Source organism: Cygnus olor, chromosome 7 (genome assembly GCF_009769625.2).
Source record: "Cygnus olor isolate bCygOlo1 chromosome 7, bCygOlo1.pri.v2, whole genome shotgun sequence".
Lineage (NCBI taxonomy): Eukaryota > Metazoa > Chordata > Aves > Anseriformes > Anatidae > Cygnus > Cygnus olor.
The window spans coordinates 30,219,001-30,237,278 of record NC_049175.1 but is presented as its reverse complement, the minus strand read 5'-3'; the positions used below and the strand labels follow the sequence as shown (position 1 = coordinate 30,237,278).

The 18,278-nt window shown below is 36.5% G+C and overlaps 1 protein-coding gene across 8 annotated transcripts in view; it reads right to left on the bottom strand.

Moving 5' to 3' along the window:
- Positions 1 to 18,278, bottom strand: part of ATRNL1 (attractin like 1) — a 494,732-nt gene that overhangs the window by 93,523 nt on the left and 382,931 nt on the right. For 3 of the 8 annotated variants that reach the window (XR_005821433.1, XM_040563156.1, XM_040563157.1), the window contains one exon: positions 1,065 to 2,953. The exons of the other annotated variants lie outside the window; for them this stretch is intronic. Coding sequence is in view for 2 of the 3 variants with exons in the window: in XM_040563156.1 (XP_040419090.1) it covers positions 2,894 to 2,953 (60 nt within the window). In the remaining variant the exon portion in view is untranslated. Of the gene's footprint in view, positions 1 to 1,064; positions 2,954 to 18,278 lie in introns of those variants that run through there. 8 annotated transcript variants of the gene reach the window in all.

The window sequence follows — 18,278 nt, the reverse complement described above, 5'->3', positions numbered from 1 at the left end:
CCCCATGTGATTTGTCTCACTGATTCTAAACAAAAATTTGTCTTGCCTCAAATAAAAAATTGAATTCTTTCACCTCCAAATCCATGGCAGAAGAGTTTTCAGTCAGGCACAGAGGTTCATATTCAAAGGCCAAGGAAGAGCCCTTACCCCACCCCACCCACGAAAAATAAATAAATAATAATAATAGAAGAGGACTCTACTGAAGTTGTTTCCCATGTCCTTTCTACATTAAGATATACCGAGAGATGATTGAACTAAAGAACTTCTAAGCACATGAACAAGGTTTTACACAGTTTTAAAACTAGGAATTACCCCTCTAGTGTCTTTATAATTGAAACATATATTCACAGTGCTTTTAATTAAGCAGTTAGCGTATTAGGTATGGTGAATTTCTATCAAAGTTAGAGGAAGCCATACCAGAGACCAAGGAGATGAATATAAACAGCATTTTTCCAGCTGACAAACAATGAAAATTTACCAACACAGCAGTGCTACTGATGGTTAACATAAGAGGGGAAAAATTGGGTAAGAGGAATTCCTGGAAAACAACGAAAAGCAAACATATTGTGGCCTAATCTTGACTGTTATTTGCCTTTTAGAAGCAGCAACAGACTTTTGATAGGGCATGGCAGCTCTAGCACCAGAACCGAACCCTAAGATGGATCGAAAACATACCCAACAATTGGGTTGTTTTATACCTTATCGAGAACAGACACATGGAAACATGGCTCTGTAACAACAGATACTGCCCTGCTAACCCACAAAGAGATGTAGCCCCATCTTTACAGAGGGCTGCACAATCACACAGAAACATTATCCGACATGGGAGAAACATGTAAAATGATGATGATCAATTTTAATGGTGGCAAAGGGAGAGGGTGAAAATTAAATCAAATTGTTATTCCAAGTTAACCCATGGCTGACTTGACCTGTTTTGGGGTGTGACTACTGTAGAAATATATTGCTTTTGTGAAGCCAACCCTGTCTCTTGGCTTTTTGTCTCCTTTTAGAACAATACCCTAAGCCTCTTTGTCATAAACACTATTCAATATCAAAGCATTGATAAAGGGTTCCTTTATTACGGAAATAACAAAACAGCATCAGTACATCAAAGTTCAGTAGTAAACAATAGAGTTTAACTGTCCAGTGTCTAGTTATCTGGTTTTAGTCATACCTTTATGTATATACAGATTCCAATAGGCTCGATGCAAGCAATATAACTTGCACACAAACATGCATATGCATCTCAGCATGAACTATTTTATATTAATCAGCCCAGTACAGAAACCTTGCAGTAAACAAAACTTCCAATTGTCATGCACAATATTTATGACCTGTTAAGGTCAGAGAAGAGAGAAGATAGACAGGTAGGTGCCAGAAGAGAATACAAGCAAGCAAAACTCACTGATCGAAGAAAGGTTAATGTCTCCAAGTTCTTCAGGACAAAAGCTAAGGTTTAAGAGACAGTATCTGTACTACTATTTAGAAAAGTCTACGTCTCGATTGAAAACACCTTCTAGAACTGCTTGTAAAGCTAGACATGGGTTGGCTGAGTATGAAGATGCAGCTGTTAAAGAAAAACTTTCTCAACAAGTTGCAGAGAACATTTGGAAGAAGTAGACAATATGTCCGCATCTCATAAGGACAGACTTACCTATGCTACCTTGCTGGAGGATGCTTTTTTGTTTGTTTGTATTGTTATAATAGTTGCTACTATTCAAGTCTGTCCCTGAGCAGAGATACCATAGATGCCTAAATTCTGCACACCTACTATGCAAGCCCAGTTGGCACAAAAGGTACTGTAGCATGTGAGCTGATGTGCAAGCAGAAGAATTATAGAATTTTTCCTACTTCTAAGCCAGTGAAAGTCATTAAGCCTCTTTTTGTGGGGACTGATGCAGGGAGAGACAAAGCCCTTTAAACTTTGGTATGGCATTTCTCTTACGTAGTCTCTGGGTTTTGGTTATTTTTGTCTGTTCGTTTGTTTTTGACACATTCTAAATTAAGGGAAAATCCCTTAGTTAACTAACATATCAGGTATCATGCCAGTATACAAACATGCTTTGATGGTCACCTTAGCAAATACTATTATATAAAATCTGTGGTTCAAATCATATTCTAAAAATCTAAACAAAAACTGTCCAGCAGACCTGCATTTAATAATAAAGTGAAAATAAGGACACTTCAAAAAGTGAAATAGTCAAATGTATAATCAAATTTCAAGTATATTGAATATTTAGTAAGGAAACTTACAAAGTCACTAGATGTCTCCATATCGACTTAACATAGTTCAATATGTTAGAGTAAGAAATCCGTTCGAATGCCCAGGTAGTCAAGGCTGACCACATTGTGAATGTCAGTGCATTGACTCACTGAATTCTTGACATTTTAAACTTGGGTAAGTCACTAAAAAAAAACAAGAGTATTATCTAACTACCTGTTCAGCTGCAGATACAAGCACAGTATGATATTCTGATGAACCAAGTGTAGTGTGAATTTTCTGCATATTAGCTACACGTGATGCACATCATTCGCAGAATGCCAGTTTTAATGCAGAACCTATGCAATTAAAATTTGTTAGTGTAGTTTGCAACTAGAAAGCAGAAAAAGATAAAAAAAATTGACCCTTTTGGGGAGTTATAGGAGAACAGGAAGGGGTGCAAGGATGTGACATTCCACAGTAATGAGGCAGGCTGGCTGCTTGCCAGTGTCAGCCACTGTAAGTGCACCCTGCAAGAATTCAGCTCCAAATCTTTGTTTCCTTTATCTTTCATATCTCTGGAAATATCAAGGCAAAGACTTTGTCTTTCAGCTGGAGTTCTTTCATCCAAGAATGTTCTTCATCCAAGGCCAAAGGTTCACCATATCCTAAAAGGCCTTTGGATCTGCATGTTCAGTCATCTTCATCCAAATGTATTTCTTTGGGAGCACTATTCGGTCCTTGTGGTCGATCCTAGAAGAACACCGATAAAAACTATCTTCATTCCTTCAAATACAATCTTCAATGGCTTTATCTTTAGGACCACTGTACAAGAGCATTATGTCAAAGGTGTAAAATGGTAAATGATTTAAGAGAGATTTCAATTAAAACCACAGCACATTTAACCACTTTTACAGTTTTGAGGCTTGGTCTTTTATTTTAGATAAGGCTTCCAAGACAAAACAGGTTTTCTGGAAGGCCACACAAATGAATACAATCTTTTCACTGCACTGACGGCATAGTTTAAAATAATAATAAATAAATAAAAAAGCTAGTGGCTTTTTAAAGCGCTAAAAATTATGTAAGACCCTATGCATATACTACAGTACTATAAAATATTTTGAATATAAAACTCAAGAATATGAGATTCCTGTATCCAGTCAAATTGCCTTACTGGACAAGGTACAGCCAGCGTTTCCTCTGTGAGGAAGTAAGACACATATAGTGCTCAGGAATGTTATACAACAATTTATAACAAGAAGTAAAAAACATGCAATTGCAGTTTGTGATTACCTAAAAAAGCGTAAGTTAATCTTGGTTTCAAAACCAATCCTACTCTCCCTTCTGTCCATCAGTATTCTACATCTAGTTTGCTTAAATTTTCCTTCATCTGATATTTCTTTAAATAAAGTCTTGCAAACATTTCTCTGCTCATTTCACGCACACCAATCTTCCCTGAGCTACGTATTCACTTATTCCTTTCTTCCATTTGCCCAAATATCTTCTTTTCCCTTGCTCTTCAGATCCCGCCTCGCTCTAATAGCATAACAAAACAAAACTGTAGGGAAGCTGATCTTCACTATCGCTTAAAAAGAAAAACACACAACGCAAAACCTTCTCTGCAAAGAGTGCTGCCAGTTATCATTATTTCATTACAATACTTGAAATATTTTTATTACTACTGAAACTGCACCTTCTGAAGGAAATATGTAAAAAAACTCTCAAAGTTTCAAGGTCTGATGGCTACATGAAAAAGCATGAAACATAATCCTGTCTCAGTTTAGTGAATCACAGATGAGAAAAGGTATAATTCAACCCTAATATTTTAAAGTATCATGATTTTTAAGCTAAAAATGGAACTATTAGCATTCTGACTCAAAGCTTTTCAGGGACAGACAAACCTGATCTGAATGGAAGAGCAGGCTGCACAACAGCTGAACTATACTGAGTTAGAAATATCAACTAGATGGTCAGAAGATTACAAAAAAAAAAAGCCTCAAGCAGTCACATGAATGCCACAAAAGTGTCACTCATTCTAAAGTTGTAAAGCCAGACAAAGCTTTCTTAGTAATTTCTATTCAATTTGGGGTAGAAATGACCAGAAGTGACAAGTGCTTAGTACTTTGCAGATTTCAGGTCAGTAGCAAATGGAGAAAAAGCTCAATTTTCCTCATCGGTTTGAGATATTTGTTCCTCTCAAAAGTAATTTCTTGATCTTAAATTAGAAGTTGTTTCCTCTGTAATGGGAAAAGGACAGGTCAGATAAAGGATACTAATGAGGATCACTTTCTCCTAAGACAGAATGTAATCAATACCTTCCTTAATTGGTCTGAAAGAGATATGATGGGGAAAGAAGAGGTTTTCACTTTAACTCTACTCAGCCTCCACAAAACGTTTAATTTCTGTTTCATATCTTCTAGAATTAATATAGTTAAATCATCTTCTTGATTCTCCTATTATGGGCCTATTTAGTCTCACTTTAAGAGTAGAAAGGAATAAAGTGATTAGAAAGTGTCATTTGTTTTCCAGCATAAATGATGCCACCCTGTCCCTCCCCCCCCCCCCCAAGCTACATTTACATAACTGGGTTAATTACTTAGAGAAAATATTTTTCTATCAATTCTGTGTTGAGATGAAGTTAAAGGCACTTAAGAGTGCAGAAATCAAATCCTCTGTAACATTAACTTTTTGTAATATGCTAACATATGTAGCTCTAACAAGCTTCTTATTGACTCTCTTCTGCCTTCGAGGCCTGACCAGAGCAGATCTGACTAAGTCTTATCAGATTTAGATGGGATTTGGTTTGTAAAAACCTCTAGGCTTCAAAGTTTATTAATTCTTTGAAGTGTACTCCAATCTACAGCTTTTTTTTTTTTTGGGGGGGGGGGGGGGGGGGGAGGGAGAGGTGAGGTTGAAAGCTAGATTTCTGTGCACTACAGCCAAACAATTTTAGCTGAAACAGGATAGTGACATAAGGTGCCACGTACCTTCTTGTAAAAGCAAACAATTTTTATTTTACACTTGTCTTGATGTTAAAACAAGTTTAAGGTGGATTTTCTACAGGCTGCAGACAGAAAACAAAATGAGAGTACACTCTTAGGTCATTTTTTCCCCTCAAAAATTTCAGACCTATCAGATTTTCGACCTAGCATATTATCCAATTAAGGATCATTTTCTGGATGCTCAGGCCTTCCCAAGTTTATGAATAAACAGATCTAAGCTATTGCATTCTGTCCTGGCATCTGACAGAAAGCAGACCTTAGCTTTCCCTTGCTGTCTCCTCCTGAAAAATTAAATACAAGAAAAAAAGAAAAAAAAAAAAGTTGTACCAAGAGCAAGCCTGGTGCTGGTTCAATGTTTCCCCTGCAGTGGTGAAAACAAACTGAAATACCATGACGTGCTTGGAAGCATTCACAATTTTCTCAGTGTTCAGTTCTCAGCACTAAAGCTAGCTATGGGTCAAGTCAATGCTAAGACAAATCTAAGCTTTACAGCTGTTGAAATACTTAAGCCATAACAGATTTTAAAGTGATGTCATAGCAATGCAGTTATTGCTTGCCTGCCACAGGATCTGCTGATGACAGTTGAAGTTCTTATTCATCAAGGGGCCCAAATAATTGAAACAATCCATCTGCTCTGTGCACTCTTTCTGCCTCTACTGCGATTACTTACGGCCTTGTGATATTAGCCAGTGATGTCATACTTAATCAAGCAGTTGGTGGCGTTTGATCTCCAGAGAGCCACACCACGCTCCTGTGATGGTGCATAGGTAACTAAAATAATCCACCTGCTCCAAGCTTTCCTCTTGCAAAACCCAATGGGATGTGATATTTAGCAGTGACTGTCACAACTGATCAAGCAATTGCCAGACTTGTGCATATTTCCTGAAAGCTGCTCCTGTTTTTCATCATGAATTCCAGATAATTGAAATAATTGTCCTGCTCTAGGGCCCTGCTTTGACTCCAGCATTTTCTGCAATGGGACATTTGCCTACTGTCATATTTATTTAAGAGCTGCGGTAGGAAGAGGCTTTGATTATTTTTTCACGAGATGTCATAATACCACAAAGGAAAGTGACATTATTCACATGGTCTGTATGACTGAACTTCCAGACACTGCTCTCTCTGCTCACACCATGACTCACAAGCAGATGAGCTATGCTGCATCAGTCTCTCTGGTGGAAAGATGCAGGGAGAGTAACACGGGAAAACATGCAAGTTTTGCAGCCAGGATGATAGTGGGAATCCTATTACTGCTCCCACAAAACAAGTACCAAGTAATTTAAACACTACAGCGCTCTCTTGGTTAAAAGGGACTTCCAGTACACTTTGTTTCCTTAGCTTAAGAGCCTACAACTATTTTACAGCAGACCTGGTACCCTGTCTCAGGCTTTTCACTGCTTACAGCTAAAGTACAGACTTGCCTGTTGATTGATAAAGATTTTAGAATAGTCCAATTAAGCATACCAGCCATAAAAAGCTTTTGTGTGTTAATCTGCTATTGTGGAAATAGAAGCAGAGATCTTACCTGTAGTCAGGTTATATTGCTCAGTTTTATTTGAGAAGTACAAAAATACCACACTCACCCACTAGATTACATCCCACTCCTGAATTTACTGTCTTCATCTCAAGGATGGATGTTAAGTTGTGTTCATTACTCTGCTTAGCATCTGAGCAGGTCACAGACTGACTGGCAGTGACTGTGAGTCTAGTTCTAGGGTATCAGCAATGAACTTGCAACTATCAGTCAGCACCTTCAAGCACTTTCATTGAGATCTAACTTTTCTGCAGCAGAGCTTTTTTTTTTTTTTTTTTTAGGGCTTGGATGTTGAGCCCTGCACAAAGCCCAGGATATGGATAACATTTTTATTTCATAAGATCTCCGCTAAGATAGCATCCACCTCTAATAATGTCCAACTTTTCTGAAGTCCAAGCTTTTCTTCACATGCAGTTTTTTGTTTTGTTTTTTCTTTTCAGCTCCTTATCTTCATGCAGATAACACCAACAGGACTTAGGAGAAGTGCTGATTTTAAAGGGGGAAGGCTGCCAAATCTTATACAGGTACACAGGATGATATCAATGACATTAGAGTTACAGTTATCTACTCTTTTTAATAAAGATTTGGATGAAAATGAAACCAACTTATATTCAAGAAGATCCGTTAAGAACATGACAGTTTACAAGTAAACTGCATGATGAAAGGAATAAATTTTCCTTATCCTACATCAAGAATGGTTTGAGAAAAGTTCTTTAGAATAATAAAAAAAAAACACAGCCTCTCTACTAATGTGTCTTGATTAGAAAGATTTGATGTGTATTAGTGTAAAGACATATGGAATCAAGCCTTGACACCCAGAAGAGATTTATATTTGTCAAAAAAAAAAAAAGAGCTTCTACGTACATACAGGGACAGCTGGGTACTGAAGGCCTCTCATCTTGCACAGGGAGCTACTAGGACTTGATCTGCTTTCCTCCCCATGTCCTGACCTTCAGTGGTTATTTCTAACCTTCGGGTCCTAGTGGCACTGTATCATTGGCAGCCCAACAATCCCCCCACCCCATCTGTGAAGTATATTTTAATTATAAGAATGATCTAGCCTGGCAGTAAAGTTTATATCTCAGTTTTACATGGGAAAACTTACATAGGAAGATTTGTTTCACTACTCATGACTGTTTGTTAGTGAAGGCCTACCTGAAGAAAAAAAAGATGACAGAGGACACTTGTTTGTATGTGTGCATACAATGGATGGAAGAAGGGCCAAGGAGAAATATCTGCCTTTTGATGAAATAGATTAAAAAAACAAAAATGTACAAGTGATGACTGAATGTTGAGAAATTCAGACAAGTGACTTGATTTAAAGATAATTGGCCCTTATTAATAAAGGAAAACATCACCGCAGCATTTTGTCTGCAGTGAGATGTAATTATGCATCATTAATTATATGGACATGTCAACAAGAGGTCAGACAACACAAAAGAAATGAGAAAGTAGTCTTATAGCCTGACAATGTTTTAGTTAAAGAATACTACATGTTTATACAGCAATCTTGGTGGGAGGAAATTATTCTTCATTTAAAACAGCTGAAAATCTGGGGTCCAATTCTGATTCCTGATTTAAAACCAAGAAAAAACATTAAATAAAACAAAGTGGTAGGAATAGGGGAGGTATTGCAGACTAAGTAGCCACACACATTGTCAACCTGTCCAGACAAGTCTGCTCACGAACACAACACCAGAGACAGTTTCATTTACTAGGGGGTCAATAACAGCTTGCCAGGAGTGAGTGGTACAATTCAAAGCAGATCTAGATTTCCTTATCACGCACATGCTTAAAACAATCTACCACTTTTTTTTTTTTTTTTTTTTTTTAAGTGATTAGGAGAAGCAATCAAATCTGTTTGGTCTCTGTGGTGGAGTTGTCACTTGCAATACTATGCCTTATTGCAAATAAAGCTGTGCATTATCTGTAGGTCATTATCTGAACCACAACTAAGAAGGACGAAAAAAGGAAACAACCTTTATTAGCAGTGGAATAGTATTTTTCCTTAAGTCACTTTTAGCCAGATTATTCCCTGTACCCTGAATTGCTTGTGAACAATAAATAGAAGCAAGTTTTGCAGCTCCGCAGATGTTTTAAATACCCTAGTAAGGTCACAATAAGTTACGTGATATCAATTCTGCATGCAGTACATAGTGCTTTATCCAATCCTTTCAATTTGTTAATTGATTAGAAATATACATACAATATCAAAGGCCAAAAGCTTCTGAAGTAAAAAGCACCCAGTGTTCTAATGCTTGTCCCTAATGGAGTTCCCATGCATCTTTGCCAGCATAAGAGAGTCTTGAAAAGATTCTGGTAATGCTGCTTCCTTCCCCAAAGGAAGGGCAAGACTTGGAAATTAATAGAGATACAGAAAGTTGTGCCAAGAACATTTCAGGGATGCACCTTTTCATCGGAGAGCTGGAACTGTGTTAGGTGATCTACTGGAAGGGAATATCATGTTCTAAGTTGCCAACATTTGTTTCTTCAAAGTTAGGGCTACCCTTTCCAAAAGTGAGAGTTTGTTACTGATGTGTTATTTCCGTGGGAGGGGAGGGGGGGCAGTAGAGGGGGCAATGACTTCAAAAAAAAGTAAATCATTCCCATCTCCTAATGTTCAGATACGTTTCTGTTCCCTGGCAAGAAAAAACAAGATTCAGTTCAAGATTGTAGTGATTAGCACGATGACAATTGAAGTGCACTGGGAAAATCATTTTCCTTTCCAGCTCACTAGAGAAATCTTGTTTTCAGCAGCTCCATTTCACACACAAACCTCCCTTGAGATACTAAATTCAAGGCCTGAAACTGTCTCCTTCCCTCATGTTATTTTATCTTTTCACATAATTACAGGGAAATTGCTAATGGTCACACTGAACACTTCGATTAGATTTATCAATAGGGCAAATCAAATATTCACAGTAAGTTACGTCATGCAAGACACATTTCAATACAGAACTATACTGCTAGAGTTGATAATATAAAGACAAGCATTTAATTGCATAAAAACTGGGAGGGAGAGTGCAGTGGGGTAAGTGAGACTGCCTTTGAAAAAACAGTGGGATATACAATGATAAGAATATCACTTTGAATGTTTTTCTGATTCTAAGCCAGGAGAAGTAAACTCCTAATTCCTGGATTTTAGCTTGGTGCAAAAGGTAAGCAGTAGTGATCTTTAAAACTAGGTTGGCCTCTACTCCAGTTTGCATTTTCTGCCTTTTTTTTTAAGCCAGTGTTTTTGTCCAACTGTATGGCTCTTCTAATGGCCAATACATCATTCCTTTCAAGACAAAGCTGCTAGAGAACTTAGATACTATTCACCTATTCACTGTATCCAGGCTTCTGCTTCGGCAGCAAATGCTACTTCTAGACAATGGTTATCCTGAGTAGCTATAGCATCATTAACTTGTCTCAAATGCCCCATTTTTGAAGATTGTTCTTGTTAGGAATAATTTTGGAGGAGTACAGAAGAGCTGAAAAGGGCTGAGTGTTTTAGATTAGACTATTATAGTAAAATTGAGCACCCCAATCAAATGCTCTGGTACCTAAACTGATTTATTGTATCCTAGCTCTTCTGTGTTAAAAGAGGTCTGACAATAAGTATGCATACACATCAGAAGTTTTGTAGTGGTGTTAAGCCTCCCCCATCCCCTTAGGTGAGACTGCAATTTAGACTACAGTTTACTAGAAAAAACAAAAAGTATCTCTATCTCAGTATTACATAACTATATTGATGAAATGTCCAACATCTCTCACGCTGAATCTGGTAATTAGTAGAGGAGGTTTAACTTCGAGATAATCCTGGATTGTTTTTGAGGTAGGCTAGTAACAGAGAAAGAGATGCTTGTGAGACTTTCTCAGACAGTACAATTATCATACCAAGATATATAGCCAGGTATATTGTAAGTGCACGTTCAGGTATATAGCCAGAGCCACAGCCTTCTCTCCAGCTTTCTTCTTGTAGAAGTAGCAGAAGTAAAAGACATTTGGATGACTTCAGTGTACCTTACACCACCCTGAAACAATCACTCAAAATAAGAATCATCTTATTTGTTTAGTAAAATGCTTGTACTGTATTCACTTATTTAGTAACAACTAAAGAAGGCTGCTCACACTCCTAATAAATTATCTCTACCAGGATTTCAAAAATATTAATTTATTAACAACTATTAAAAGAAAGAAAGGCAATCAGACTAGTAACGTAATATTATTCAGGGACCTAAAAGAACACAATACTGTTTCCACCTGGAAGACTGAGGAAGATAGACATGGAGGAAAACAGATTTCATTCTTTTAGAAAATGTCTATTGCTGGTATGTACATAGCAGTACAGGTATCCTATCACAGCAGCATCTGGGAGTAACCCCACAAAGGGGTTGGCTTTGATTATATCCTTCAAGATTTTGTCTTAAACTATTTGAAAAAAAGCTCAATCAACCCTTTTAGCATCTTTACAAAGCAATAACTACAATTTCTAGATAAACTAATATATTAATGGAATTCTAATTTATCCTTATTCTATTAAAACTGTCACTTGGCAAACAAGATCCCAGACACAGAATAACTGGCAGCTTTTATTCTATCAAACTAAGCTAAAAAATAAAGACGTGCATGTTTTTCAAAGGAAAAAAAAATATAATCTAAATTTGCATTTCAAGACGTTTGCCTAAGCATATGAGTCGGTGAATACATTTGTCAGTATTATCAGATTACTTTGCATTTTGTATATTCTACTATTTGTATAAATACTGGTAACATGGGAACTAGAGGTGATCAGGGCCATTCTCCTAATTTGTAAGAGGAATGGTGTACTTATACGGGGAAAATAGGGCACTGAGCCAGGACTTAAGTACTTATTAAGGCAAAAGTGCATTTAATAGAAATTATGATTTGAATATTTTGCAATTAAATTTATGTCAACATAAAAATCAAAACAGTGTAGGTTCTGTTACTGCAATGCGAAACAGACAAGATCCTTGGACTCAATGGAAGCCCTCTTGACTAAAAGGGTACTCAAAGCAACGAGTCTTGGCATCCTCTGCAGATTTGCTAGAGTCAGTAGAGTCTACGTATGTAAAGCATTTGTCCAGAATAAACTGGCAGAAGGGATATACCCATTTGCAACTTCAAAGTTAAAAATGTTTTTTTAATTTGAAGGAAGATTTTATCACATTTATTATTTTTATTAGATAGATTTGATTTATTATATTTATTAGATAGATTTGAAAGACAATGATTTGATAGTAATATTCATCACAGTATTTTTGATGACTAGTACCTCAAGTTTTCAGAAGGGTCTAGATCTTTCCACATACACCCATGCAGTCTTCAAGAGGGAATGCAAGACAACCTTTTCTGAAATACTGCACAATGGCGTGTATAACGGAGTTAGGATTTGTTGTGTATTTTGCAAATTAGCATACGTAATTTTCAATTTTGCTAGTAATTCAAAAAGCTTTAACACTTATTTAATTAGTCTAAGCTTGGTAATTCAGCCAATGAAAACTAAAGTGGTTAAGTTGCATTAATCAAAAACAATGTTAACAGTTAATTTTCTGAATGATAGAGCAACATAAAAACAAACTCAAGTAAAACTATGATTAATTAATTGATTAGCTGGTTCCTGTTGAGAAATTATGTTCAATAAGGGTCTGCCAATACAAATCGCTATCAATTGCCACTTTATGAAGTACCAAAAATAATGGGTTCAGGTGCATATTAGAACTAGTTGTCATGAATGCCAATTTACAGGAGAAAAATAGACTGTTTATCACCTAATTTAATTTCAGTTAACTTACTTGTAATAACTCATTTTAGCACTGAACATTCAATAACTTGACTGTTGTTAAAAGCACCAGCTAATAAGTTTGTAAATTTAAATTCTTCTGTAAATAATTTAAGCAGCCTATAACTCAGTTTAGCTATTGACTAGTTAGAGAATACTTAGCAACTGTATTTAGCACCCAGACACCCCCATTCCTCCCACCAGCAGGATGTTTAATCGCAAATGGTTCCCTACTGCTCCAGCATTAGGCTTGACTCTGTAAGCTTTCAAGAACATGGAGAAAAATGCAATGTTGCTTCTGGCCAGCTCAGCCGGGGAAGGGGGGGGGGGGCGTGTCTCTTAGGTCACACATGCTAGCAATTAGACCACACTTGGAGGCATTTAATATACTTTCAGCACATCTGGGCAGTGCTGGTGTCCAGATGCTGAATAAGAAAATGCTTGCTGGTTTGTAAGCAGAGTGAAAGGAGGCCAAGTTACGCTGTTTGGGGGCTGTGAGCCTTAGTTCATCCTTTACTATCCTTCCTATTTTTAGTCTTTTTAGTTTATTTGATGGCAATTGTGAACCAGGAATATTCTTATCCAGGGGATTTACAGTGATTATGACTTCAGTTAGCAGTCCCTGCATATAGATATGCAGTTACATTATAGCAATAAATTAAGATTGTGATTATTTAATAGTTTATTAATCTGCTTAAAGCTTTACATCTACAAACCACATATAACACTTGTAGACAGACTGGTAAGTCCTTGCAATACCCTGAAGTTCCTGAAAAATCAAAATACTGTTGGCTTTTTTTTAAAAAAACAAAAAACAAAAAACATTGCAAACAAGTCTTTGGATCCAATTGTGTTCCAGCATACTCACAATAGGTGCCCGTGAAACTTCACCAAGTTGGACTCTTATCTGTCAGATATGACAGTGCACAAAGCTTACTGACAGTTTCACTAAGTTACTGGAACTACCTTTTGCTAGCACACTGTACATTCATTAGCTGACACAGACCACTTCATATTTCAGAATAACTGTTGCATTAACATTCTCCCATAATCTTTGCCTTCAAGAAAGATCAGCCATGGTTGCAAACAAGCAACAATAAGCTAAAAAGTTTCAAAAAGGCTTTTCAACTTTCCTGTAATAACATGAATTGATTTAATAAAGAAAAAAGTTCAACAGCAAAGCCTTTGAAATGCCACCTCAAAAACAGGCCAGATTCTTACTTCCTAGGTTCTCTTTTACAGCATGAAAAGCTGTCTTTTGCCTCATGACTCCCCTCCTCATGGGAACTCCCATGGATCATTTCTGTTAGCAAAAAGAAATCCATTTACTAAGCCTATCCTCGAGCTAACAGACTGAGCTTCCATTGGGAAAATGCTGCAGGCTGAACACAGCTATTGACCAACCTAGTTTAAAAATATAACAGTACATAACCAGCACAACGCTAGCCTTGCTATTTATCAGACAGTCTACAAAGATCTCGAATAAGTAAGGAAACATTTTAGCTTTAGCTTCAAGTGAGGCTAACAGAGCGCTTGAATTAAAAAAAAAAAAAAAAACAAAAAAAAACTTGTTCTCAAGTCTGGTACGTCTCTTCATGAATAAATGTAAATGGAGTTTGAGATTCATTTGCTCTTACTGTTCCAGGAGCAGTTCAGGATGACAAACCTCAGAAAGTCATTGTCATCATCCCCTCCCACCCCCCCAAGATGATCTCCAGAGGAGGCAGAGTGAGGACAAATTACAGATGTCCATTTAGGAATCAGAGTAGGTATAACTTTGCACTTGAACATTGCAAAAGCACAACTTAAATATATAAAAATTCAACCAAAAATCCTTCCAAACAGAGAGTTATTTTTACCATGTTCAAGGACCCTTCAGTAATAACAGAAATAACCCTCTGTCTGGAGGATTACTTTTGAACCAGACTGTTATGGTGTTTTACTGTATTGATCCAAAGTTATACCGACAAATGAAAAGACAATCAGAGATGGGAACTTCTTAATCTAGAATTATAGATTTCATAGCTCTAGTTTCATTACCAAAACTAGCAACACACATACATATGCCAACAGGCTTTTCCCAACCCTGTCAGCACATATTTAATACCTGGAAAGCAGTGGGAAAATATGGCATTTTACTTTTTCCCCTTTTAGGGGCATGGAAGGAAAGAATTCTCAGTCAGAAGTTTATATATTTACACTAAATGTGCTAGAAGGTTCAAGAATTACATTCTCTGAATCAGAATAACAGTGAAGTGGACTTCAAAAAGCACTTTTTTCCCCTTGAGCATCTCATTGCAAATTTGGCAAAAAAAAAAAATGCTGCAGTTCTAAAGAGAAATTGCTTGAAAGAGCTTTTTCATAAAGAAATGTGGCCATAATTCATAGTTTGAAGTCTGTATCACATCTTAAACCCTTACTAAGACATACAAGAATCTGGAATTAAATTGGAACAGAAAAGGTAGTAGTCAAGCTTGCAAGGCATTACCACACACCTGAAAAAAGTGAGTTGATCTTTCCATTCAACACCAGGATTGACTGATCCATGTAACAGTCTACATTAAATTAAAATAGAGGCAGCTTATAATTAATTGAATTTGAAGTATCATCTAGTATTTCTATTGGCATCCTACAAGTGGTTTTTGATTCCGTATGATCCATTACTTCAATCATTACATGGTAATAAAGCCTTTTAATAAAGTTTTCAGATGATAAATAACATTGATCTGTCAGAAATTGTTATTTACCATTGATAAACACTATGTAGTAAGACAGCTGTAAGGAAGACATACACATCATAAAACAGCTGAATGCAAGGTCCTATCTAGACACAGGATGTTATTCATCCTAGGGGGAACTGGGAAACTAACTGAATCTCAGTAACAAGATTAGTACAAGGTCCCAGTATGATGTTATTCAGAAAAATAAATACTGAGTACAAACAGAAAAGTGAAAAAAGATTAATGCAGTGCTGCTTTTGTATAACATTTGTAAGATTCCGTTCATTTTTGTGCAGATCCTCAACGAGCATGAGGCATTAACAAAATCATACTAGTTTAAGACCAACTTTCACAGCTCATCCTTCAACTCCAGTCCTACTTTCCAAACAAGGAAGACAAAAAGTGCAGAATCATATCACATTCAGAAGAGAGCTACAGAACAATTTGTAGTCTAGGAAACATATTTTGCGGTGTGAAGAACTCAATTAGCTTTATCGAATACCTTTTAAAATGCTATTAAATCAAGATCTACAAGTACCAATAAAAAGTAAGACTTTGAGACCACTTTAATAGACAAAGGCAAAACAAATTTAAGTAGCTCTTAAATTTATCACAAGTTGGTGCATTATTTAAAATAGATCCATAAATTTTTTTTTTTTGAAAAGTATTAACCATTCAAAGAATGCAGATACAGACTGAAAGGATCAATTGTGACCAAAATGAGGACATGTAGAATTTAGACGTCTATTCCAAAGATACTGGTCCACCAAAATCCTCTCTGCATTATTTTAATGGCACTTAAGTCCCTGTCTGTCTTACTGCAGGAACACCAGAGTAAACATGCCTCTGTTCACATTTTCTATAGAAAAAGTAAAAATTCAGGATTAAGTAGGCCAGAATGAATTTGTAACCTATCGTCAAGATATTACAAGAGAGAAAGTTTGATTCTACCTCAAAAGGCAATACATGAACACCACACTGCAACAGTTCTATTATATTAAAGGCTTGGATATCATACAGTGCAGACATTAGAAAAGCCATACCAATACCTTCTTTCTCCCAGAACAGCAGCCTAGATCCTGGGTCAGGTTTCCCCCTAGTCTGTGGAGCTCATGAACTCATTTCTCTACATTGTCACAACCATGGCAATAAGTGACATGATCAGTTCAATAGTCTTATGTCCAGTTCAGAGATTATTCTTTGACTCTGTTGGCTGATGGCATGTAACACCCATCTCTTATATTTACAGTGACTGTGAGGCATTGAGCTACTTTACAAAGAATAGAAGCAGCAGAACCCCCTGTTTTTGATAGCAGTAGCATGAGCATTTAGCTCCAGGAGATCATGTTTAATTGTGAATTTTTATTTGACACAAGCTTCCCCCAGCATGTTTTGGGAACTTTTGAAGAGGTGTCCCTTCATAATATTCCCTGTTGGCTCTGCTCCACACATGGCTCTTGATTCAAAACAAAATCAGGCATCTAAAAGCCGGAGTACTACAGCAACAGATTATGACACCAAAATCTCTTGGGAGAAGTTTATCCCAACGCTTCATTCAGTATTTTTAAATTGACGTTGTATTTCTGGATGAGCACTACTTAAGCCTTGCATTTGTAGGAATAGCTGTAGTAATAATTGGGTTATATTTTATGGCTTCTGTTATGCTGAAAGCCACATCTAGATTGAAGATAGAAAGGGCCAATATAAATACTATCATTTACAAGTAAGACACTAGATAGGAAACAAGAAAACCTGGGCTTGCTTCCAATTTTTCCCTCCTTGATTTTCCTGTGTGCAAAGTGGGATGAATATCTGGTGGTATATAAGAAACATTTTTATACGTAAACATGAAAATAAACATTGTTTACTAGTAGACTGCTTCAAATAGCTACAAGGCTACTGAAATATTGAATTACTACAATATTTGCTTTCCCTGACAGGTTCCTCATCTGCATTGTATAGAATTTACTACTTTAAATAATTTAAGACTGTAAGTCAGCAGAAGGACATTCACACCTCAGGAAGCCTGACTCTACACTCCACAAATACCACTTAGATTATGACAATGACTGTTAGATAATACTGAAGAACCTCACTTCATTAATTGTGACACTTAAGATACATTGGAGTCTTGCCAGCATTTTAAAAACATTTTAAACCTCACCATTAGTACATTAATAACTCAACATCATGTTATAGGAAAGGAAATGAAGTACAACATCAGCAGTGTTGATTTTCTCCGCACATGCAAACAGCAACAGGACACTTCAGTGTTCATTCAGTAGGAATATTTGCTCCACTACAAAGAACAGATTTTATTCTCTTGACACCACTCCTTTTAAATTTGATCTGTGCTCATAAGTATGTTACATATAGATTTGCACTATTTTCTGAATCAGTCACATGTATAAACACCTAAAGACTCCATTACAAGTTTAAAGTATATATCTTGGAATATGGTACCTATTTAAATATGTTTATGAAGAAAACACTAAACTTTCACAAATCCATTTTTATTAAGGAACTTTTAATCTTAAGAGACGTTATAGATTATCCTTTGCAGACAGACTTAAAATGATAATTTAAAAAAAAAAAAGTTATTTAGTTTTCTATTCAGAATCAGTAACAGCCTTATTAGGAATGAAGATTATTTTCATCATTCTGAAATCCCTTATTGGCATTCTTGACCCCTTATTCTATGCAGGGCAGGTGGAGGGGTGAGCAGGGAATTCCTATCATATAACTGGTAAATAGTCACATGTAAAAAAAAATAAAAATCACAGGGATGACACTATCTATTTTCAGGAAGATGCTATTGAATATAGCCAGGTATGCATTAATTCTGTGTGTGGTTTTTTGTTTGTTTGTTTTAAAACTTGACTTTCTATAAGAACAGAGTTCCATTTTCTCATCAGAATTCCAACAGGGTAGCAGTAAAGTTATCATAAGACGAAGCCTATAGTGTGTCTTAATAACACTGTGCAAAGCGTCATGAGCAAGTTTGTGTCACTCTCTTAAGCTGGTGGCCCTTTGTAGC